This window comes from Maylandia zebra, linkage group LG8 (genome assembly GCF_041146795.1).
Source record: "Maylandia zebra isolate NMK-2024a linkage group LG8, Mzebra_GT3a, whole genome shotgun sequence".
Taxonomy (NCBI): Eukaryota; Metazoa; Chordata; class Actinopteri; order Cichliformes; family Cichlidae; genus Maylandia; species Maylandia zebra.
The window spans coordinates 4,380,366-4,404,749 of NC_135174.1; the positions used below are offsets into that span (position 1 = coordinate 4,380,366).

The 24,384-nt window shown below is 40.1% G+C and overlaps 1 protein-coding gene and 1 long non-coding RNA gene across 3 annotated transcripts; one reads left to right on the plus strand and one right to left on the minus strand.

The window, feature by feature from the left end:
- Positions 1-1,235: 1,235 nt before the first annotated feature.
- Positions 1,236-23,390, plus strand: nherf1a (NHERF family PDZ scaffold protein 1a). Of its 2 annotated transcripts, XM_004569705.6 has the most exons (6): positions 1,241-1,942; positions 13,629-13,799; positions 19,444-19,597; positions 19,713-19,744; positions 22,350-22,448; positions 22,535-23,390. In XM_004569705.6, the coding sequence occupies exons 1-6, from the start codon at positions 1,487-1,489 to the stop codon at positions 22,694-22,696; spliced, it is 1,074 nt and encodes a 357-aa protein (XP_004569762.3). In that variant the 5' UTR covers positions 1,241-1,486; the 3' UTR covers positions 22,697-23,390. The 2 variants fall into 2 exon arrangements, with proteins under 2 accessions (XP_076743319.1, XP_004569762.3); XM_076887204.1 differs by lacking the exons at positions 22,350-22,448; positions 22,535-23,390 and adding an exon at positions 19,990-22,341 and having other exon boundaries at positions 1,236-1,942.
- Positions 17,336-20,291, minus strand: LOC105941366 (uncharacterized). Its single transcript, XR_001167969.4, has 3 exons — positions 20,252-20,291; positions 19,081-19,114; positions 17,336-18,847 (listed from the first exon to the last, which is right to left on the minus strand). It is a non-coding gene; the product is annotated as an uncharacterized LOC105941366 (long non-coding RNA).
- Positions 23,391-24,384: the final 994 nt, after the last annotated feature.

A 24,384-nucleotide genomic window follows, 5' to 3' on the forward strand; every position in this document is an offset into this window, starting at 1 on the left:
CCCGATGGTAATTGGTTGCAGTAAGTCACAACGAGCAAGGACAGATGGACTGAACCAATAATTTACAAAAACTAACGTCATTACTTTGATCTGTTTGTCAGAATCACCATCTAGTGCAGGTGCACAGTTGTAAAAACCCAACAGGAATTAAAAAAAAAGAAACTAATTTCCTGTTTGTAGGCCTGGCCTTCAAAATAATAGCATGGGTTGTCTAACAGTCATCGTAGCCGTTCTAGTACAGCTAAAATAATCTACTCACTAAATTCAGTCCAGATCAAATGAAACATAAACTCCACCTGTTAAGCAGATGGACTTAAGAGAAGAAATTTTGTTGAGAAAGTAGGATAATTACTTTAAACTTTCAGACTTATCAAGTATGTGATGAAACCATCCTGTTCCAAATTTCATCTCATAGTATTTTATTAAATATCTGAATTTATGCTGTTAAAGCATTTCAAGTAACTAAGCTAGGTCATTTTTGTGGGGTCCCATTTTATCTCATATTGCAAGGTTTCATTGATTATTTACTTATTTATTTATCATTTTTATATCATGTATAATTTCATATCGTACAATTTTCTTAAAATTTGATTGGACATTATGTGAGGTTTGGTTAGACCATATGATTTTTATATTTTAAATACTGTGACTGAATATTGTATGGGCTATATAACAGTAAAACTATCCAATCAGGCTGGTTTACTCTAAACATTTAAAATGCTCAATTTGTATAAAGACATGTAACAGTTTTCTAACACCACTTTTTAAAATTATGATATGTCCCTGTACTAGAAAAATACAGGTTCAATAATACATTTATTAAGGTAGTGTGTTTGACTGTACAGATAAAGTCTTAAAGGAAATAACAGTATCATTCTGTATTATGTATTTTCTTTTGACCAGCTGACTGCTAGAGGTACATTTGATTTTATTTTTTTAAGCATGCCTCTTATTTTTTGTGAACATTAAAAACGAACCACTCTAAGGACTAAACATATACTTGCAGTTATCTGGTCTTTGAAAAATGCAATGTATTACCCTGCCTACTAAAATATGTATCTGATTATTATTATTATTAGTAATAATAATAATAATAATAATAATAATAATAATAATAATAATAATAATAATAAAGAAGAATGATGATGGTTTACGCTATGTGTTTTATTTTGAAAATTTGATGGCGGATGTTCATTTGAATGCGTTAACTTGACTCGTGGTAGAGCCACTGAAGACGGGACCGTGTTAGGTTGGAGTCGGAAAAAAAACCCCAGACGTTGCAACATAGTGCACAGGGGTGGATCTGTGAAACGAGTCAAAAGGCAACATTAGCAGCGGAAATCTCACTGAGACTTAGTTCAACGGAAGTAGAACTGTAGCAAAGTCACTGTGCGCAACAGGTGTCAGTTTCTTTTCGTAAGCTCACTGTTTGAAAGTTGTTTGAATAGGGGGGCTAAAAGTTTTCGTTGGTTAACAAAACGCCAACATGTCAAAACTTCGACCCAGGCTTTGTGTGTTGGAGAAAGGACCCAGCGGGTATGGGTTCCACCTGCACGGAGAGAAGGGCAAGATCGGGCAGTTCATCAGGCTCGTGGAGTCCGACACTCCCGCCTCCGAGGCCGGGCTCCTGGCTGGAGACCGATTGATGTTCGTGAATGGGGAGAACGTAGAGGGGGACAGTCATCAGCAAGTGGTCGCCAAGATACGGGCAACCTCTGGGGCTTTAGAGCTTATTGTGGTGGACCCCGAGACCTCGGAGCTGCTGAAAAAACACAACCTACAATGTCGGAAAGAATTCGTCACAGAAGGAATTCCCATACCAGGCAGTGACAGCGACTCAGACCGCGGGGACACTCAGAGCAACGGCACCCCTGCCCCGCTTGAGAACGGGGATTCTTCCTCGGAGAGATCCGAGAGGCATAGTGTCAGCTCAAGCAACAAGGTACAGTAAAGCGCAGAAACTCACTTAAGTGAGTACTAAACTTTATTTAATGTACCCTGAACTTTCCTTTCTTTTTTAAAGTGTTGTTTTTAGTTTTTTCTTTTCTAATTAAACCCACACTGGTAGACACGTGGAATTGTAAGGTCGAACGTCAAAATGGTCAGCTGTTAATTTCTTGACTAGGAGTGAGTTGTATTTCTTGTATCATTATTATTATTATTCATTACTCCATTAATCTTAAAGGTTGTTTTTGGCATAGTTTTAGTTCATGAAAATACATGAAAGTATATGCACTGCTATCTATGACAAAGATGTGGCACACTGCGGTAATAACGGGTGTCTGCTCAACAGAATGTTAGTGTATCAGATCCTGTCTGCTTTCTGTACTGAATTTCTTGTCAGGTTTGTCCAGGAAATGTGTCACAATTGATACATTCTGAGAATGAGCGTGTCTTTTTTTTTTTTTTCATTTTTAATATTATCTAAAATGATCTCACTGAGAGCTGAGACTGCTGTGAATGTGGTTATTACTCAAACACTCAAAATATTAAGGTATGTTAGAGGTTTTGTGACGTCATTTGGTGCAATGGTAATGTTCAGGGACCTGTCAACGTAACTGGTGGAGTACTATGACATGTTTTCTTTCATTTGTTCACCACAATCATGCCTCTTTGTAAGGCAGAGCATTTTCTGTCAGTTATGAAAGCATTTTATAAGGTTATGGTTTGAAGCGGTCACAAACATGGCAAGAATTTGTTTGCTATGTAACTGTTTAGCCAGTGCAAAGTCTGGACCCAGATTTAAATGTTGTGTAAGAGCATTGCAAAATAGCCTGGAGGTGTGTTAAGCTGTGTTCAGGTCTCAGAATGGAGAGCGGTTTTTATTAAGGATTCTCAGGAAAAAGTGGATTTATTTTATTTTATTTCCAGAGCAAGTGGAAAATGTGTTTACTATAAGCAGGTTGAAAGTTATAAAGAGGGGGGGACTTACAAAACAAGTGTGTTTTCATGTTTTCTGCTACTCAATGAATAATTAATTACTTTTAAAACAAGTTCTTTGTTTCTCACACAATAAGGCCTAGTCAGAGGCTAGCCTCATGAAGCCCAGAACACCCGGTTCACGTAGGAAGAGACTAGCATCACTATAGAACTTATTCTTCATTCAAACTTCATCTTTGAGCTGACTGACCGAAGCGACTACTTGTGGAAACAAAGGACATTGCTGACTGTGGCGTAATCTGGTGAGAAATACATAAACAGTTACATAAGCAACCAGAGCACGGAATGTCCATCCTAACTAAAGTGAGTTGATATTTTGCACAGCAATAACTGCTAGCTGTTCTAACTTTTTTATATGGAAATGCAGTAGTAGCAGTGTTAGCTAATCTCACTCGTGGCCACCTATGACAAATAGCTATGACAAATAGCTAATGCTACACTGTACAATTTTAAAAAAAAATGATTTAAATAGATAACGGATTAGCTGTCCAAACTCAGAGGCGAAGCTCAGTTAGAGGACCATTACGTCAAGCGCTCATTGAGCTAATGTTTGTAAAGCTAGCTCTTGGGCTACGTAACATTAGGTTAAGAGCTAGATGTTGCTGGCCTTGACTATCGGATTTCTGAGTCTTGTGTTTTGCATGGTGCAGCCACTGCCACCATAATTGTAATCATCTGGCAGAAACCCTGTCAATTTGATATTCTTGTGTAAATTCTTACTTATTGCCTGTTTGTTAAAGTGAGCTTCCAAATGTACTTTTCCTTTTTGCTTGTGTAATACCACTGGTTATCTGTTATCACAAAAGCATTCATTGCACCCATTTGTTATAACATAGTTTCTAATCTTTGGACTTGGCAAGGATTTAAGAAGTTACTCCAGTGGCCCTCTAAATCATTATTGTTAAAGTTGCAAAAGTATCTCATTCATCAAACATACAGCATTTCTACATTCCATGTGAACCAAGTTCCCACCTTTTGCTGTGCTTCTATTTAACTGGAATTTTTATCTGCCTGTATCTTTGCCCCTTGACTTTACACTACGTGTAAAGTGTGTATTGGCTTGTCTGTATTGCTACAAACCATCAGCGAAATTCCTGCCTGATGGGAAACTTGGCAGAGCTTTTCTGATTGTGTGATATTGGCCATTCAGTGGGATACACTTGGGTAGCCTTGCTTGTGGTGAAACGATACATGATTTCAGTTTTCCTAAAATTCCATGACATACTTGGATATCTTCTTCTTGTTCTGCAAATATTTTTTTTTCATGTCACATAAAAGCACAAACTAAGTGAGCATGTTAGCATGTACCATTCGAGCTTCCAGAGTCTTCACACTACACTGAGGTTGTCTGTTGGTCACCATAGAGATCCCCGGCAGCAAAAAGAGGCTTTGTCCACAGTGATTGCCTGTGGAGAACAAGGCTTTGAGTAGACATTTAAGTCATTTCTGAGGGAAAATGCAGGTGGATGTAATCACACATAGACTTTATTTTGTGTGCATTGAAAAGTTCATGTATTCCTCTGCGCCTACTGAAGATTATAGTTTTCTTCTCATTGTTTTATTAGTGCTACAACCCTGAGTCTGTTAATAGGTGGATTTTTGAACTTTCACTGAACCATTTATAGGAGTGTGAGTGTTGCATGGTGAGTAGATTATGAGATAATGAGCTCAAAGTCTATGATATTTCTGCTGCAGTTTAAACGTCGACCAACAAACAATATATTCTCATACTGATATAACTGTGATAGGCATATGGGTGTTTTACCACTTACTAATTTTATTATCTCCACTCGATAGGTAATCTCTCTTGTGTAATGACTGTTGAGGTCATTTTATCAAACAAAAAAATGACAAACAGGACAAATGCAAAGTACTGGAGACAGTAGATAAAATTATGTACATGCAAAGATGTATATATAAAAATACAAGAATGGAGTGGAAAGGATTGCACAGTACATTACTGGAAATCCCTCTGCAACCTGAAGGCTCTGTATACCTGCTGTGTTGGTTACTTTGCACAGACATAGTCATCACATAGCCACATCAATTTAGCCTATGGCTATGGCTATTTATTCTCAGAGTTTTGGCACAGGTAGACACTTTTTCTGCAGTTGGTCAGTACTTGGGTTGAATACCTGAGTACTCAACAATACTGCAACAATACTGCAACATCAGCACCCAGGAGAAGTCTAAGAAATTGTCACATTTTAGTTTGTTGTTTTTTTTTAATGGTTTTTCCAAAGTCTTTTCAGGTTGTTGCAAAATCCCCCTCTGTATAATCTCCGACTCTCTAAGCTTCTGTGCTAATATTTCATTAAAATGGCAACAACAACCAACTCAGTCGTAAAAATGATTGATAGCTACTAATAGCCAAGCTGCCTATCAACTTCAGTTGAAAGGGATGGGTAGGACTTAGGATATTTATACCCATCTATTGCTGGAACTGCACATAGTAAACTACCTTTTCTATTGTCTAAGTAGATTTTTGAGGAATTAATAGTGTGGATGGTAGAAATCGTTTGGACCTCTCAGCAGTGATCATGTAATGCATCAAATGGGTCCCACGTATTGCAAGTTATAGCTTGCAGAACATAGAAAACATCTCGAGGAGTGTGTAGTATTTTGATTCTCCTTGTACAGAGTGTATGCTAAAGTTATAAATTTGTGATTGGGACCAGAATTTGAATACTTTGCCATGGGGAGCAATTTTCTCTCAGAGGATTCTTTGTATGGACTGCCGTCCAAAACAAACTCCATTAAACTGCTGTTGGTATCATCTGACTGAGCACATTCCCAAAGTTTACAAAATACTGTGTTTATTATCCAAGCTTCTCTCCTTCATTCGTAACATTGAAGAACATGGAGACAACCATTCACTTTAGGCGTTTTAGGCTATTTAAGGACCTTCCAAAGTAGAGGAGACTTTCAGCCTCTGTCATCATTTTGTTGGCTCAGGCTGTGGATGAACTGTATAGTTAAGCTGTCTGGAGAAAGCCTTTTATATCCACTGCTCAGGCTTTTTGGTATTACAGAGATTATAATTACATTTGTTGCAACCAATTAGGAAAGCATCTTTGATATCTCTCCCTCTTTTCAACTCTGAGTGGATTGATACTTTGGTACATATGGGCTCCTGTGTCACCAAGCTGTGGGCTCAGCCTGTTTTCAGCTCTGATCAGTCAGCAGTAGCTAAATTGGGCATTCAGTATGACAAAACAGACTGAGTGTGCACATAGACCAAAACATGCTTGAACTGAAATATGTTGCTACTGCTTATCTGTATCTGGTTGATGGTGGCATGCGGCTTAACAAAGTAATGCTTCTCCCAACCACCTCCATCAGCTCCTGGTAGGATGTGGTAATTCTTCCATAAATCCCTGGGCCCTCCTCAGAGCATCCTTCTAATGGGATATTTCAGGAAAACCACAAATGGGTTCACAAGGTATTCTGCCGGCTCCACCTCAGCCAAATAATAAAATTAGCACAGAAGAACTTCATTTGCTCGCCTATCTAACAAAGAGGAAGAACAATTGGCTCAACTAACTCAAAGACTTCTAGTTCCTCTCCAAGCTCTTGCAAAAACTCACGAGCTACTCTGAAGGCCTCAGTTAGCATGTTACATGTTAAAATTAATAGAAATCCGGTTGTTAAGTGATGACGTGATGAATCCTATTTCCGGGCCTAAAGTAGTCTGCGTTTAATATGGCTTTTGTGTTGTTAACATGTTTAATGTTTTGTATTTTCTTCTATTTAATCTCAAAAAGCTCCTAAAACAGTCAGTGATCACTGTTGACCTCCCTCGGCTTTTATTACCGCTAATCATTTATTTAAGCTCAGTTTTTAAAACCTTAGGATGTAACTACAGCCCAGCCCATGCAGCAGTATATGAATGACTAACCTCGTATTGTGGATGGATTATCTCAGTTGTTCTCCTGGCTGAAGTTTGGTCCTTTTACAGCATCCTGGAAGTGATAACAAAGCTGTACGTTTTAATTTGTTTCCAAAACCCCGCAGTCAGGACATGCTATATTGTATTTAGATAGAAGCTAGCGAGCTAACTTCCTGCTAACCTCTAACTCCGTTAAATGTCATAAATTCCGTTTTCATGGATGCCTGGATGTTGAACTCAATTGTTACACCTGGTAGAGCAGAACGCTGATCATTTTATTAAAGATGAAAGACTTTAGACAGTTTTTCAATTCTCAGTAATGCCATATGATCGTTTGATATATGGACCTGCAGCGGAGTTTAGGCCCAGACACGGCTAGTGACGTCAGACTGAACAACCGGATAGAAAAAGACTGGACAAGTGGCTCTTTTGGAAGAATTCCCAGGACAGAAAGCTTCTTTCTAAAAAATATAGCAGCACAGGTTAGCATATAAACAACTGTAGGTGGCTTAGACCAGGGGTGTCGAACTCCCGGCCTTCAAGGGCCATGTTATGCAGGTTTTAGATCTCACCCTGGGTCAACACACCTGAATCAAATGATTAGTTCATTACCAGGCCCCTGAACTTCAAGACATGTTGAGGAGGTCATTTAGCCATTTGAATCAGCTGTGTTGGATCAAGGACACATCTAAAACCTGCAGGACACCGGCCCTCGAGGCCTGGAGTTACCCACCCCTGTGGTAGAGACGGATGATTTAGGCTTGTTTTGTAGCAACAGAAGTGGTACCCAGCAGTCACTGGGTGACCATGAACTCCCAAAAAGGTATTGAATCACGGGGTGTAGTTTTTCACAGGACTAAATAGAATCCAATCAAAGGTTTCTTTTTTTTATAGGACTGTATATGTAATGTTTTTGTTTTTAATTCCTGTGAGCTCATTTTGATATCATGCTACCATGTAAAGCTAAGCAAGTTAGTTCAATAGCCACTAGAGAAAATAAGTAAAGGACATACTTGGTCTTGACAAAAACAACAGTTTCAGTAGCGGATTTTCTAAATATAAACATACAACCAGAGCAAATGTGTGTTCATATACACACAGACTGACACAGACAGCGGGTTCCTCTGCAGAGTTGTTCGGGTGTTGGGGTGGAACAGGCGAAGAAACCACTTCCTGCCCTTTTAGCTAGTTGCTATAGTGCTGAAACATCACTGTTTGTTTTTTGTCTCAGCCGATTAATGATAACCATAAAGCTGTGTACAAAGGCATATATGTTTGGTTTTGATTATGTAAGCAAATAAGCTTGTCAGGCAAAACTAAATATTAGTGCATATATCAGGAAGTAAAGTCAGTTTGTGGCTGAGCAGTTTGAAATAACTGGATATCAGGCACTAAAGCACTGACTCCTTTTTCTAAAGTGCACAAACATAGACTGTAAACGCCTTTGAAATCCTACCCCCTAAGCTACAGCATAGTCTCACATGCACTTCTCTAGGAATATAACTACATGTCAGGTCAGCGTAGCCCACAGCTTCTGTGGCTAATTGGCCTTTTCAGTACTGTTGATTTCTACTTTAATTTCCAGATAATTTTTTGGCACTGTTTTTGAATTTTAACAATCATCCTCAATATAAGTAATAATAATCATAGCATCAATATAAGGATTCACAAATGTCATCAAATTCCTGTAGGAAGATTGTTGAAACTGGAGGTAATGGACCAAAGAAGACCAAAGATGTGGTAAACCTTGGGGGATAAATGTGTTTGCCTCCAAAAAAACCCCAAATAAACCACAGCAAAGACTGGAGACCCAGACTGGGAAAAAGTCCCATGTTTTTTTGTTTTTTATGTGCTGACACGACATGTAGAACACCAGGACGTGACCACAAGGTAAGTAAGTTGTAACGTACCACCACAAGCACAAGTGCTGGCAACAACATAGACCACTAATGTTGGTTACATTGTAACCACAGAAGTTTAAATCCTGGTTAAATCAGTTATTTAACTCTGGCTGTTAGCAGAGGTAAGAGGGGCTGTTGGTTACATAATACTGACAAACCTGGTATGTACAGTTCTGCAGAAACAGGTTAGTGCAGTTCAGAATTTCCATTTACACCCTGTTCGAGGAGTAGCTTTTATCTGTGTGGCATAGATGGTCATAAAGTTTTCACATCACTCACTCCCTCAGTACAAGGTCCTCCCAGCTGTCATTATGATGAGGTTAAAGCACAGGATTTGATGTTTAACTATAGTCAGCTGTAAAACCATTAACCTTTGATATTGAACAAGCTTAGAGAATGTTTATCATGGCTGCTCCATGCCTCTTGTACCATCACACCAACGCTGGGTAATCCTACGTTTACGCTGCAGCTGCTTATGGCAGATCACACACCAGATATTTTTTCTATGCAGGCACAAAATTAGATTATATCACAAGTAACATGTGCAGATGAAACATGCACACTGATACCAACCAGTACAGTGCATACCCCCTGTCAATCAGCAACACAATACAGCCAACCAATTAAGCTTAGAGATATTGATGATATTGATGCCTGTTGGTCACATTTAATATTGTTTTCCTTGTTGTCTGAGATTTGTTAGCATGGATTACATTTCTTTAAATCTAAAAATTGTATGATTTTAATGCTGCCAGTGTACTTAAAGTAAATGGACTGATTCTTATATAGCGCTTTTCTACTCTCACGGAGTACTCAAAGCGCTCTATACCTGCTCAGTACATAACATGTGTAATGAAGTTATGCATGGATGTATTATGCAAATTATGATTGAGTTTACAAGGCACAGTAGATGCTTATGTTAGTTGGGTTGAGGCATCTAAACATTACAAGTAGCCTGCTGGCTAACGTAAATAGTAGCTGATGGACGCAACTTTGGTTTTTCTCCTTTAGTGTTAAGAAATTGGAAAAAAATTGCCTAAGCTTTTCTATGATGTGGAAACCCCTTTTTAATGGTTCGCTAATGAATAATGAAAATGCATCCTGATTGGTTAGCATCAGTGTGTGTAAAAAGGGCACTGCTGGACTTTACCCAGCACTTTTATTATCATACAAATCTCACTGTCACTGCAGTGTGAGTGTGTACGTGTCTGTGCGAATTTGCTGATGCTGTATTTCCTGCACATGAAACAAAATCATCTGAAAAGTTGAGTCGGACTCAATGCACTCAAGAAATCAGACAAAAGCTGAGGGAGTTCATAACATGACATTCTCTGTGCTTCTCATATATTTTTCTGTCTATATTTACTCAGTTCCCTGCTTTAGCAAACAGTCTCCAGCCTGTTCATACAGAGAGGGAGAAAACAGTGCAGAGACACCTGCTGACCTGCTTGCTAACAGACCCAGTAGTTTGAAAACAATACAATGATGAGGATTTTACTCATTCCAGGCACAAAGTGTCCAATCCAATTTTGAGTCTAATCTAAAGGAAAGCTAGCCTGGCTTTGAGTTTCTGCTCTCCGTCCTCCATTTCCCTGCTGAGTGTTGTCACCACGCCTAGACTTTGGGCTTTTGGGGCCTCTTAGAGTCCAGTTTGACAGAAACAGCAGGGCTGTATTAAACATTTAGGAACAAAAAGTGGTCTGACGACAAACACATGCCTGGCTTGTGAAGTCAAAGCCTGTGTTTCTCTTCCCCTCGCTGTGAAGAGTCACTGATGTCAACAGAGAGACTGAAGTATGAGGGCTGGCAGTCTATTCCTGGTCACCTGCTGTGCTGCTCTGCCATAGGTTGATTCTCAGGCTCACCTATGGTGCAGTAAACAGATTAAACTGTGCACTGTTTCTACCAGCTAGTCTAGTACCTGATATATACCTGCAGTTGCCTGCTGTTTGAAATGAGACTGATGTGATGTTTGTGAATATTGCCCTGTTATTTAGGCAAATAGAATATATCCATGTCAGTGTCTGAAAATTACCCATTGTCAATTTGGTGCTCACAGAATATTCATAAAATGCAGCTTTGTTTGGTTTTTGCAAATATATTTTCAACTAATATGCCAGTTTTGCCTTTTGTAAATATTCAGTTTCCTGTTTATCTAATAAGGCAACAATTGTAGCTTCCCCTCGAGCAATAACTTGAATCATTATTTTAAAATCAAACTATGTGCCATATCAGCCAGCTGATTTGTTATCTGATTGTTGCAGCTCTAGGTGGTACTTATAACCAAAGGTGTGATTCTGCCTTTGTGATATAACCGTTGCTCGCAGCATTCCTTTGGTGTAACTTTCCACCTCAGTTACTTTGTCATCCTTATCATCATTAACAGACTGTGTCATAAATGTGTGATTCCATCCAAAGGTTGCACCTGACTATCGCCTCAACCCATCATTTTTCAGCAATCATCAACCGGCCTGATTTCAGGTCATTCATTCCTCAGAGACTTTGGTTCATGTTGACATGTTACCAGTTAATACAGTTGCTGAAGATTTGCATGGTGCAAATATGCCGTTTCACCACATCCCAAAGGTGCTCAATTGTAACTTGTTTTGTTTGAGCTTGAGGTTTCTGACAAGGCACAATATCCTGCTAGAAGCCTCAGAAGATTCAGTTCAATTCAACTTAATTTATTTAGCTCCAAAGCACAACAACAGTCACCTCAGGGTAGGGCTGGGCGATATATCGAGTTTTTTAAAAATATCGAGATATGAATTTTGGGTCATATCGCCCAGCCCTACCTCAGGGTGCTTTATATTGTAAGATAAACACCCTACAATAATACGGAGCACTCGCTTGGTGACAGTGGGAAGGAAAAACTCTCTTTTTAAAAAGAAATCTCCAGTATAACCACACTCAGGCAGGGCTATCCACTGCGACTGGTTGGAGGTTGGGCGATGAAACAAAAGCCAGAGATAAATAATAAATCTTCATTACATTCGCAGTAACATGTAAAGACACAAGAGTGAAAAGAGGTGAGTGAAGAAGGAACACTTGGTACAAACTAGGCCTATTGCAGCATAACAAAAGGAGGCTTCAGGGTCACATGATCCAGCCCTAACTATACACTATAACTGTTTATCTAAGAATAAAGTTTTAATCTTAATTTTTAAAGTAGAGCCATGTCTGTCTCCCAAATTCTGGTGCTACAGAAGAAGGGCCTGAAAGCTGAAGGCTCTGCCTCCCATTCTACTTTTAATTACTCTTGGAACAACCAGAAAAGCTGCAGTCTGAGAGCCAAGTGCTGTTATTATTGATCATGGTGATGTGATTTTATGAGGTCTCCAAGATAAGATGGGGCCTCATTATTCGAGACTTTGTATGTGAGTATTTTATGTTTTATTTGCATCACAAATAACAAAATGGAGTCTGTTAGATAGATATGATTCAAAGTGCTGTGGCGGAGTATCTTTAAGACCTACACATGCTCTGTTCTCTGTAATAAAATATCATCAGTATCAAAGTCTCTACTGAGGTGCAAGGATGGGGGCACTGTGGTCACGAAGGGGTGGACATGGCCAGCAACAGTTCTAAATTAGAATAATTTAGTTGAAGTTTAAATTAAGTATATAAAAGATTTTCTTAATTAATATGTTGGTATTGTGGCCTATGCTATAATTAGGACTTTGAAAATGAAATAAATAAGTAATAAAAAAAAGTCTATATACAAATGTTCTGTTAATTAAGTTTACTAACAGTGAATGTTTAGAAGAGAGAAAGTGAGGTATTAGAAAATCTGTAATCATTTCCAAGAGCCTTGTAATAAAGATAAAGTTCATGATGTCAGCACAGGAGCACATGTGTGATTACAGTATTATAAGAACATATGTTGGATTAAACACTTAACTAGGCACAGGTCACAGCAGGATTAGCCTGAGCAGCAGAGCCAGGATGCTGCTGCTTCATTCGGTTACCCATCTTACCTCATTATATACATGAACATTTAATGTACTTGACGTTATTTGAAGAAGCTTCATGTCTACAATATGTTAATAGGGACTTTGCATGATGTCCAAACCTTGCAGCGTAGAACAAACATGTAGGAACTGTTGATGTGGCATCTCAGGTTGACATAAGACATAAACCTCGTCACACACTCTAATCACAAATAGATGATTTCCTGCATTCTGCTTTTACTGATTCACTGCAAAGAATAACGAGATTTAAGAGTGTCACCCGTGTGCTAGACTGATGTACAGTTTCAATAAAAAATTAAGTCCGAATTCTAAAATAATATATAAAAAAGAATTGGCATTGTACTAAATGTTAAAATGTGATATCATTATTTATTTATATCAAGTTGTGCAGCGGTGGAGCTGTGACTAGCACTGTTGCCTCACAGCAGCAAGGTCCTGGGTTTGATCTTTCTGTGCATGCTCTCCACATGTTTGCGTGGGTTCTCTCTAGCTTCCTCCCACAGTCCAAAGAGATGTAGTTAGTGGGGCCGGGTTAGTTGGTGTTTCTAATAAGCGGATGATAGTACATGACTTTGAGAATGTGCTAGAAATGGTACCATTTTTATTTTTTTTGATAATTTTATCATTGTAATGTTGTTTTTTAGTTTTTATCAGTATCTCCTAACTTTCTGTTTTGAGTCATGACCTGTGATTGTTTTGATTTAAATAGTCTTAAATATAAAGTATTATGTTAAATACTTTGTGTCTTGCTCCGAGTATTATAATTATGGTTTCTTCATAACTGTGACAGGTTTATATTTAAAATTAGAAGAACAGATTAATAATTTTGACGAAGCACCGATGTGTATGAATATGTATGTTATGAGAGTAAAATGTTACACTTTAGGCTGAACTCTCACACTGAGTTTCATGTGTGATCCTGTGTAGGAGGAGAGAGATGGGCGCCGGCCTCGTCTCTGCCGCTTGAAAAAGGGCCCCGGTGGCTACGGCTTTAACCTGCACACCGAGAAGTCAAGACCAGGCCAGTTCATCAGAGCTGTGGATGAGGACTCTCCAGCACACAGCGCCGGCCTCAGGCCGCAGGATAAGATCATCCAGGTACACACTCACTTTTTCAGATATCCCTGTGCTTTGACAGCAGCTGCTGTTGATAAACAACACCCATTACGACAAGAGATGATGGCACAGTTCAGTATTGTGGCCATTGCTTTTTTTCACCTGTCGTTAAAAACGTCACACAATAAGAAACCAAATATGTTGTTATTATTGTTATTATTATTTTTTAAAATATTATTATTATTATTATTATTATTATTATTATTGTTAAATAGCAACAATAACCAAGAAGATCAAAGACAATTATGTTTGAAAATTAGTGTGAAACTTTGTGATCAAAGTTGGATTTTATTACTGAGTGTAAGGAAAGACGATATAAGAAGAAGAAGAAGAAAACAATGTGACATTCAAAGAATATTGAAAATAATACTGAGGGAAGTATAACATTAGGGGAAGAAAGATTTTTGACATGATTCAGTAAAGGACTAGATGTTACAATCCCAGACAATGCATTGCTTTTAATGGAGAAAATCTTGAGGGATGGCTGTTATGAGGAAAGCAGCCCAGAAACTTTACCAGCAGCGTACATTGTTGTGTGCCTCAACTTTTGTTCTTTTACCCAACCTAACCTGCCATTTTCCCTGGTTAGGGTTAGGGATTAGAAATCAGATCCAAATTGTTCAAATGTGGGACACATCATCAGTAGTGGACCTTGGATTCATCAGGTGTTTCGGCCATTATCACTAGACACCCTCATACAAGGAGGCTCTGCCAGGGTTGATCAGACCCTGGAGTGTGTCACTGGTTTATGTTAAAATTGTTTTTGTCTTCTTCTTTCTCCTGTTTAATTTTCTACAGTTTATTCTATCTATTCACTGCAACTGAGAAATACTTACCTCTTTAGCATTTATGGAGCCTCGTTTCTTCAAAGAGACAGAAAAGGTGACAGAGAGGAGTAAGACAAGTAAGATAAGATAGGAGAGAGCAGAAAGGAGAGCCGGAAGGGGGCGCCCGATCTGGCTTCCCACACCTCCCCACCGGATCAGGCTGTACGCTCTACCTCCCCACTGCCTCCCAGAAAAGGGGAGAAGAGCAGAGGGGAGAAGAGCGGAACATTTTTCAGTCTTCTTTTTAGTTTTACTACCATGAGGTTAACTGCACAGTCCCCAGGAGGCCCTGAGACTGTAGCAGTCAACCACCAAAAATTCTAATGTTATGTTTTACCCTTTCGACGCCCTCTGTTGTGGCAGGCCCACCACCAGTCGATCAATCCTTGGCATGTGTATCGCGGTTAGCTGACTGCCTTAGATGCCCAAGTGATGTCAGCCCGTTTTAGCCATAGCCAGTGACTGGTCCTCTCAGCAGTGTTAGCTAGTTCTCTTATAGCCTGCCGTTGTGCCTGTCCTCTGATCCAAATCTCTCTAAGAACTTTTGCTGTTGTACTGGCAACAAAGCCCCTGCACCCCACTTCCACCGGGCGCACCTTGATCTTCCAGCCTCTGTCCTCTGCCTCAGCTGCCAAGTTGGCATACCGCAGCTTCTTACGCTCAATTGCTTCCTCCCATGGTACCATCAGCTCAATGACATACGCAAGTTTATGGGAGTTAGACCAAAGGACGAGGTCTGGTCGCAGAGTTGTTGTTACGATCTCTGTAGGAAAAATTTGCCTCTGATCCAAGTCCACTTGCATTTGCCAATCCCTGGCAACCTTCAGCGGGCCCAGGTCTGGGGTTGAGGGGTTCGACCTCGGCTCGTCTCCCTCCCGGACAAATGCTGATGAAAATTGACGGTCCTCTTGCTTCGTGAAGGGTTGAGCGTTGATGGATTTCCTTTTGCGCTCAACTTTCTCAGCCAGACACCTGAGAACCTGGTTGTGTCTCCATGTGTATCTGCCCTGAGTAAGGCTAGTCCTTCAACCAACCAAGATATGCTTGAGTGTGGCTGGGACTGTACACAGGAGGTAGGCTGGGTCCTTTCCAAACCACATCTGCAGATTTATTGGGGAAGGTAGCACATCGTACGTGGCTCGGATGATGAAACTTAGTCTATTAGACTTCATTCCCCAGATTTCACTCCATGAGTTTCCTCTTTTCAACACTCTCCCAATTCATCCAGCGACCCTGCTTGGCCAGCGCTACGGCTCTAGCATGTCTGACTGTTTCCTCCTGTCGTCGCACCTCCTCCACTACTTTCGACATTCGGTTACAGATGCCTGTTGTCACCGAGGTGTTACTGCTCCAAGACCGAATCCTCCTCTGCCCTTTTGGATGTGACCCACCACGTCACGATGTCGAAGAGGAGATTTGGCCTGTAGCACAGATGTGGCTGGGTCGACTTCCTCCCCGTTGCTAGAGTGGGAGCAGTACCTCTCATTATGGGGTCCCGGCAGTCTGTGAGTGACATCTCAAGCTTCACTTTTGCACATTTAAACTCCTCTACCAGGCTAGGGATAGGCAATGCCAGTATCCCGTCGCTATAGAGTGCAACGCTGCTGAGACATTTGGGAAGTCCAAGCCACAATAATTTTGGTGCAAAATTAAAACACCAGTAAGCTCAGAAAGTTAAAGGTATTCTACGTAATTGTAGGATTTGCAGTCAAAAACTTAAATTGATAAATTGTGATAAAGCTCTTTGAGATGGCATATTAGGAAAAGTCTGAAAACAAATTCTTAAGGAGAACCAGTCACAGTCACAACCGCAGATTAAAAGGGCTCGTTTTATGGTTTAAAAGTGCCAAACACAGCAACAGTTGCCTTAAGGTGACTATAATGAAAGTTAAACAACTTTCGTGTGTGTGTGTGTGTGTGTGTGTGTGTGTGTGTGTGTGTGCGCGCGCTGTGTTAGCCATATATATATCAGCTGTAATCCTATTACTTCAGTGTGAAAATGAGAAACTGAATGAAATATTAGCAGAAGCCGAACTATTAAGAAGCTTCTTTGTTTACATGTGGTGTAAAGGAGAAATCGGTATTCTCTGCCTCATTAAGTGTGTGGGAGAGACAATAATCCTTTAGAGTTAATCTGCTTAACATGTCTGTCGGCTGAATTAGAAGCTTTCAAACTGTCCACTCGGGCTTCTCCCATGCATGGGAGAGAAAGGCTACATTTGGGATATTGTAAAGATTTAAAAGCTGAATTTTAGTGTAATTTGAGTCTTGTGGGCAGTCCTGGAAGTTCATGTCAAGGTTCTGAAGCAGGGTGTTCTGTACCATCTCCTGATGTTCCAGTGTGGGAGCTGGTGAAACTTCTCCGATTTTCCTCCCACAAAAATTCCTCAGTGACTTATCTCCCTGGGTGCTTAATCAGTTTCAACTCTGGGAGTATTCTAGTACAACACTCCTCGTAGTATGACACAATATTAGCCATCACCAGTGCCATTAATCTCCTTCAGGGTGTCCATTCCATTGTCATGACAGTTCACTGACTTGATATGTAGTCCTCTGTGTGAATGGGCAGTGACAGCCTACAGACAATGGATCTGAGTATTTCCATTTGTCCAAAGAAACTCTTTGCCAAAGTAAGCCGGTTAACTTACTGTTAGATGAATGCAAGAAAAAGGAATGATGCTCTCCACCATGTGTTAAATATCCTGATTCGTTTTATTCAGTTTTATTTATGTGGCTCCAATTTCACAATAGCACTCATCTAAAGATATGTATATATTCTCCCAATATTAGAGACAGAACACCAGCAATCAGTCTCCTTTTACCAATAACTTGGCAATTGTGGGGAGGAAGAACCCTCTTTCCATGTTAAGCGACCTGCACCAAAAAACTTCTTAGAGAATGTAACAAGTGACTGGGGCGATGAAGAGAAATATAAAGAAAATAAGTGCATAGATTTCCAAACCAAGAAATATGCTTTTAACATAGTCATGCTCAACAAAAAGAAGTTGTTTAAAGCATCTACCCTACGTTCTACCAACACACTCTCTTGGGCACTTCAGAGATTTTGCGACATTGTCAGTGATGACATAAAATGGTTGGTACTAACTGCTATGCACTCACAGGGAGTTCTGATCGCAGAATGAGGTAAACCAATCAGTTTGTTTAGTTAGTTAAATAAACAGTAGCTTTTCATTCTGCTTTGTTAGTATTACCAATATCTTTGATAACAGACAATAGTAAAAGCTCACACACAATCTAGGTAAACACGTACATGTTTCAGATTTTTGCTAAACTATAATAAAGGGTTCGTTTTCATGCTGGTTTTAGTAACTGCATCAGCTGGCTAAATTCTGTCGCTGTCATTGAGCACGCCAAGTCAAGTTGAAACATTCTGTCATTAGAAGTAAATCAAGAGTAATAAAAAGTGAGTAATAATGTTGTACTAATAAAGAATGAGCATGGTAAAAATTGGATACTGAAACTGAAAGTTAAATCGAATTCATATATGCATCGTACTCATTGAATCATTGAATAAAGAACTTTAAAAAAAAAAAAAAAATTTAAAATAAATAACATGTTTGGAATCAAAGAATGCCACATCGTTTGATGGAAGTAAAAAATTAACTTACTTCAAAGCTGAATTATAGACACCCTGAAAATCCAAGTGTAAAAATGATGTGGCAGGCTAGTATAGTTTGCTGAAATTTCATTGCAGCAACTTAGAATGGTACTCAGTAGTTTGTGCTTGTATGCATGCCTGACAACATAAGGACATGCTCCGAATGAAGAGATGGATGTTGTCCTGCAGGATGTCCTCCGAGATCTGGACCAGAGCTCCTGGACTCTCTAAGATGCAACCTGGCGGCGTCGGATGGATCCAAATATAATATCCCAGAGTTGTTCTATTGGGTCTATTGGTCAGGCGAACATGGGGGCCAGTCAGTGGTTGGGTATGAACATCCCGCACACAGGATGTTGGGCACAAACACTTCGCATGAACATTCTGTCCGAATAGTCTGTGCACAGAATGTTGGAACCTTGCATCTACTGCATCGCTGTAGCATCTGACGGTCGGTCCAAGGATTTCATCCCAATACCTAATAGCAGTCAGGGTGCCGTTGCCTGGCCTGTAGAGAGGTCTTTGCATCCCTGCAGGGATATGCTTCCCCAGACCGTCACTGACCCTCCATCAAATCACTCGTGCTGAATGACATTAAAGGAAACATTCTCAGTGACTTATCCAGACACTTCTAAGTTTGTCACATGTGCTTAGGGTGAACCTCTCTCTCATCTGTAAAAAGCACAGTGGGGGGACCTGCCAGTTCTAGTATTCTATGGCAAATCCATAGTCCACCATACCAGACAGTTAACACAGGGCTAAGGACGCTGGGTTCTGTCTGTCTCCTGGAACGTCCTCAGAGACACAGCAAACCTACCTGTGAAACAGCCGAGCGTCAATCCAAGTGTAACCTTCAATAACAGAAAATTAGAGAGCAACAATTTTACACTCAGATCATTTCTGCTTCCCTTTGGTTATACAGTCACTATTTATTCAGTCTTTGTGTTTAAGTTGGACACAATAAAATGTTTCTGCTTATTTACTGATTTATAACACGTAAAAATCATGATCAAAAATACAAAGATAAGGTTGTTCTCCAAACCGTTAACTGAGAAAATAATAAGCAGGCTTTAGTAAAATGGGCCATGCTATAACTTTCGGTCTCTGGAGGGAAACATTGAAAATGGATCATTTTAGAATTTAAGAACTTTTTCCTAAGTTTCTCCTGTTGTCTCTTCAGGTTAATGGTATGTCTGTGGCTGGGATGCAGCACTCAGAGGTGGTGGCAGCCATAAAGGCCGGAGGAGACGAGACTAGGCTACTGGTGGTTGACATTGAGGCAGAGGAATTCTTCCAGAAATGCAATGTTATGCCCACTGAGGAACACATCAGTGGTACCACACTTTTTACTATGTTTCCTTAATATTTAGAAGTACAAAACATAATACTGAGGAAAATTATTTGAAACAGAGTGAAACGAGGACTTTTCTGTTTTGTTTGTTGTTGAAGGACCTCTTCCAGAGCCAATGGCAGAAAACAAGGTAAGGACCCCTTGCATGCGTACACACACAGACAATGCTAATACATTTTGTTCTCACCACTAGATGCCCTTTAAAAGGCTATTTTTTCTACATTTACCAAAATAACGGATCATTATCACAGTTAAACAACCTAAAGAACAGTAAGAAAGTGTCGTCTACTTCAAAATTCTGACTACAAACTAATGAATGAAACCAGTGAGCATGTGACTCAAAGTTATTAATGTTTGTCAATCATTCCAAACTAGACAGTTTGGAGTCACACCAGTCACACCCCCAAGGATGCTGTTTTGAAGGAAGGTTCAGAGGAGGTTGCAGATTGTTACCATCATGGGCTCATCCGGTCAGGATGAGAATGAACAGTCAGTAATCACTTGCAGGGTTTTTTGTTTTATTAAATAATGAGCAAAAGGAAAGACACACATGGACTCTATCTCTGAAAGGAAATAAAGTATGATTTAAGTAACTCAAAATAATACATGAACTCAGAAGACTTGAACAGAAACTCACCTCAGCTGCCGCCCCATGTGGCAGTGAAGAAAGAGTGAGCTGTAGGTGAGTGCAGTCCTTATATAACGAGTTACAGGTGAGTTCAATTAAGGGCAAGCACCACACCCAATCAAAGGTGAGGAAAAGAAACAAGGTGCATCTAGTGAAGTGAGTGTGCTGAGTGGTGAGCCTTTACAAAAGATGCTGTCTTTGAGGTCTACTATCTACCTGATTATAGCATAATGTTGAAAGTGATCATCATCACACAAACCATTAGGACCAAAGCTGAAAGAAAAATCACATACACATAATGTTATAAACAAAATATATTTAGTACTTCATGGAAGTAAACTGGCACTGTGCAGGGGTTCATATATTTGATGGCAAGTGAAAGCTTGCTGGTTTGAATCCAGTGGCAGAGACATTTTTGGGGTTGCATCTGGCATGAAAATCTGCCAACTGAAAATAGCCCCCTAGTGGCTGTCTGTGGTCCTACACTTTAAGATGCTTTTGCATTGAGTTCCATTTAAAGCTCTGATTGTTTCTTCTTTGTCCCATCATGATTTGCATTACTTCAATTATGCATGCTACTTTGTACATGTCTGTATTCATAGTAGGGTTATTTTAAAGGATTTTGAATTTCCACATTAAATTGATCACGGTCGTTGCATTGACATTAATATTAACGAGTCTTCTGCAATTGAAGAGATAACATTAAGCAGCCCGAGAGAGTGAAGCAGGATGCAACTGTGTGACATATACTTAAGTAACAAATGTCACATAAAGAGTTCAAAATGTAGCAGACTCACTTCTCCTCAGCCTGAGAAAACCAGTGCAATGCCCCTTTAATTAGCACAGGCTCAGTCATCAAAATAAACACCACCCACTACGTCTATACACACGCACACACACACACCCAGTGACAACATGGGAATTGTGGATTGGCCCCTCTAGTGACATTGTGGCTGACCTCTTCACCATGGCAACAGGAGTAGAAGATCATGGGATTGCAGTGGCTTTAATTTGAGGATTATGCTAATGAGCAGCATTCACACACTCTCGCATACAGCCAGACTTCTGTAGTGAACAATCAGTCATTCACCAGCTGTTATATAACATGGCGGCATGAATCCATACCCTGACCTCTGACCTCCAGTGTGCCTTTTATCATCAGGTGGCCAATAGTCCTGCTTAGATATTCAGTAACTTAAAAGGCTTTTAAGTGGCATTAGTGCAAATGGAATACTATTAGAGGCGTCTGATGAAGACACCTTACAGCAGAGGGCTCATGCTCGTGTGCAGCATGGGGCTGGGGTTATTTTTAGAGAAACAGCTGCTTCCACACTGGAGGCCAAATTTTCATAGATGAGGTGAGTTCCACACTGCATATCAGATAGGAGCAGGGCTATGTGCCGATCCCTGAACGGTCTGCTCAGAGAGAGGACTGCTCACACTGAGCCTCTGAATGACCAGCCCCCCCTGCTGGTGACACTCCCCTCTCTCTGCCTGCACATTTGGTCTTGATAATTAAAAAGAAATGTTTGTGTGACTCTCGTAGAAGAAATACACCACGTCTGTGTTCTTGTACTTCGCTTCAGATTGTTTGATGTAAAAACACAGACTGTCTTATATAGCACTTTCCTACTCTCCCACAGTACTCAAAGCGCTCTATACAGCATTCACCCATGCACACAAGCACTGTCTTCTATGTTTTAAAGTGCTTTATATCTACCATTCTCACTCCAATGGATGCATCAGAGAGCAACCTGGGGTTAATATTTTGCCCAAGGACATTTGGCTTACAGACACCACCAACTGTCCGATCAGCAGATGACCTGCTCTACCTCCTGAGCTACAGGTGTTGGACTCTAACATTGAATGAGCTTTTATTTTTGCTTTTTTGGTGAAGTTTCCTTTCTCTGGAAATTCAGAAAGGCTTCTAATGAGCAGCTAGTTGAAATGAGCTACCGCTAAACTTTGAGTTTCCACTGGGTTTTAAAAGAGTCTAGTTCTGCATAATCGAAATGTTCATGTCCTTTGAAGCTGAGATGCTTTCCGGATGGTGTTTTGTACTTTGGATGAATTGACCCTTTTGAATGTGTGTTGTGTGTTTTGGCAGATAAATGCAAAGCCTAAAGTATCTGCGAGCTCTTCCGCCTCCAGTGCCTCTTCCAGCAGCTCCCTACCAGCAGCAACAAACAACTCCTCGCCTTCAGAGGTACTGTCTCCATGCCACTGAAAGATTTGGAATAGTTTTAAAGCTCAGAGAAAAACGAACTTGTTTGAATATATGTGTGTTTCTAGATTGAAAGGGCTTCGAGGTCAGAACCGGCCCCAGCCATTGACAACCTGGGTCTTGCCTTGACAGTAGCTCAGGCCAAAGAAAGAGCCCAGCAGAAGCGTGGCGCCAAGAAGGCCCCGGCCATGGACTGGAGCAAGAGGAATGAACTGTTTAGCAACTTATAAACACCACGGGCGTCCTCATGTCCTCCAGGTGGTTCTGTACTGCCATCCAGAGGCCAATCCAGAGAAATAATCAACCCACGCTCTGAGTGAAAAATAATGTGGCATCAAGCTTATTTTAAACTCCCATGTTAAACAGTATTATATGATGATTTGTTTGTTTTAATTTAGGGTTTCTGTGACTTCTTAACTTTTGAATGACGTTTGAAATGTCAGCATCACACACAGAAATGAATGTTAATAATATATCAAGAAGAGAACTAGCAGTGTGCACTTTCTCATACGAAAAGGAGCGTGAAAGGAATTTTGGGGCATAGGAACGAGAAATTATTGATTATTTTTGAGTCGTGATTTTAAATCTGAACATTTTAGAAAGAATGTAGCACCTCTGTCTACTCTTCTTTACCTTGTTTTTTTTTTCAGTCTTAATTTGTGATTCAAACGAGATTATTATTTTTCTTTTTAATGTGGCTTTTGATAAATTTGTATATACACACAAATGTATTCTCAAGGAAAAGAAATGTTCTGTGTTTTGTTGATTCTGCTGAAGTCTGTTCAATTTTAAAGCTGCATCTTTTGGCTCGAGCGTCACTTACACACTTTCACTCCAATGGAAATATACAGAATGTACTGATGGCTCTGTGCTGTAGAATGTCTTAATGAACATTGATAAACATAGCATATCAATAAAATGGAACCCAGTCTGGTTTTTAATGCACATGATCAACCTTGAAAACACTGATCTGAAAGCAGCGTTCCTGAAATTCCTGTTATAACTGAGGATCCAATGCTACTTGGGGTGATGAACCTGTGCTTGGTGAAGTTTTACCTGTTTTATACTCAGTGCACAGTCTGGTGCTCCGTCAGATCAGTCCAAAAATTCCCTTTTTAATGGAAAATGTCATGAGGTGAAAGAAGAATGTGAAGGAGAATCCATAAGCACTGAGGCAAAGCACGGTGAAAGAATGTGATTGCACTTATACTAAGCTGCTTTATAATGTGACAGCAGATGTTGGTGTTGCAGATGTCCAACAAAGCACATCTTAGATATTTCATCTTTATGTCTTCAGTCTGTCGTGGTGAAGAGAGAGCAGAGTGTAAAAGCAAAGCTCTCGATTTACTACGTCCCTATCCTCACCTATGGTCACCAGCTGTGGGCAGTGACCGAAAGAACGATATCGCGGATACAAGCGGCAGAAATGAGCTTCCTCCGAAGGGTGGCCTCTCTGGTCCTCACTGTGTTTTATACAGGCTGTGAAAGCATACGCAGATCAGTGGGAATCACTTAATTCCTGAGGTAGTGGGATGTACTAGGTTTTACACGTCTGTTCATCTCTGTCTGTATTTACCACATTTGTAGAGTACTAAGGAGCCGACTATGAAGCAAGTTTAACAGGAGCACTCAGAGAGAAGGGCTATCCTAAAACGTTGATGTTCCACAATTTTATATTACAACGTGCTGACGTCAGCCTGTTATGGACTCATAGTGATGTCACAGGACGCTGTTGTCAACTTTGACTTTGGGCAAATGCTAGCTGTGCATAACATTGGAACTGGAATGTGCATGTATTTAGCTGGTGGTGCAAAAAAATCTATAAATGTATCTGCACTTGATTTGAATATTCTGCCAAGTCTATTTTGAACTGCTAAAATTGCATCTACTGGGGAAAAAACACATAGTTTAGATTTGC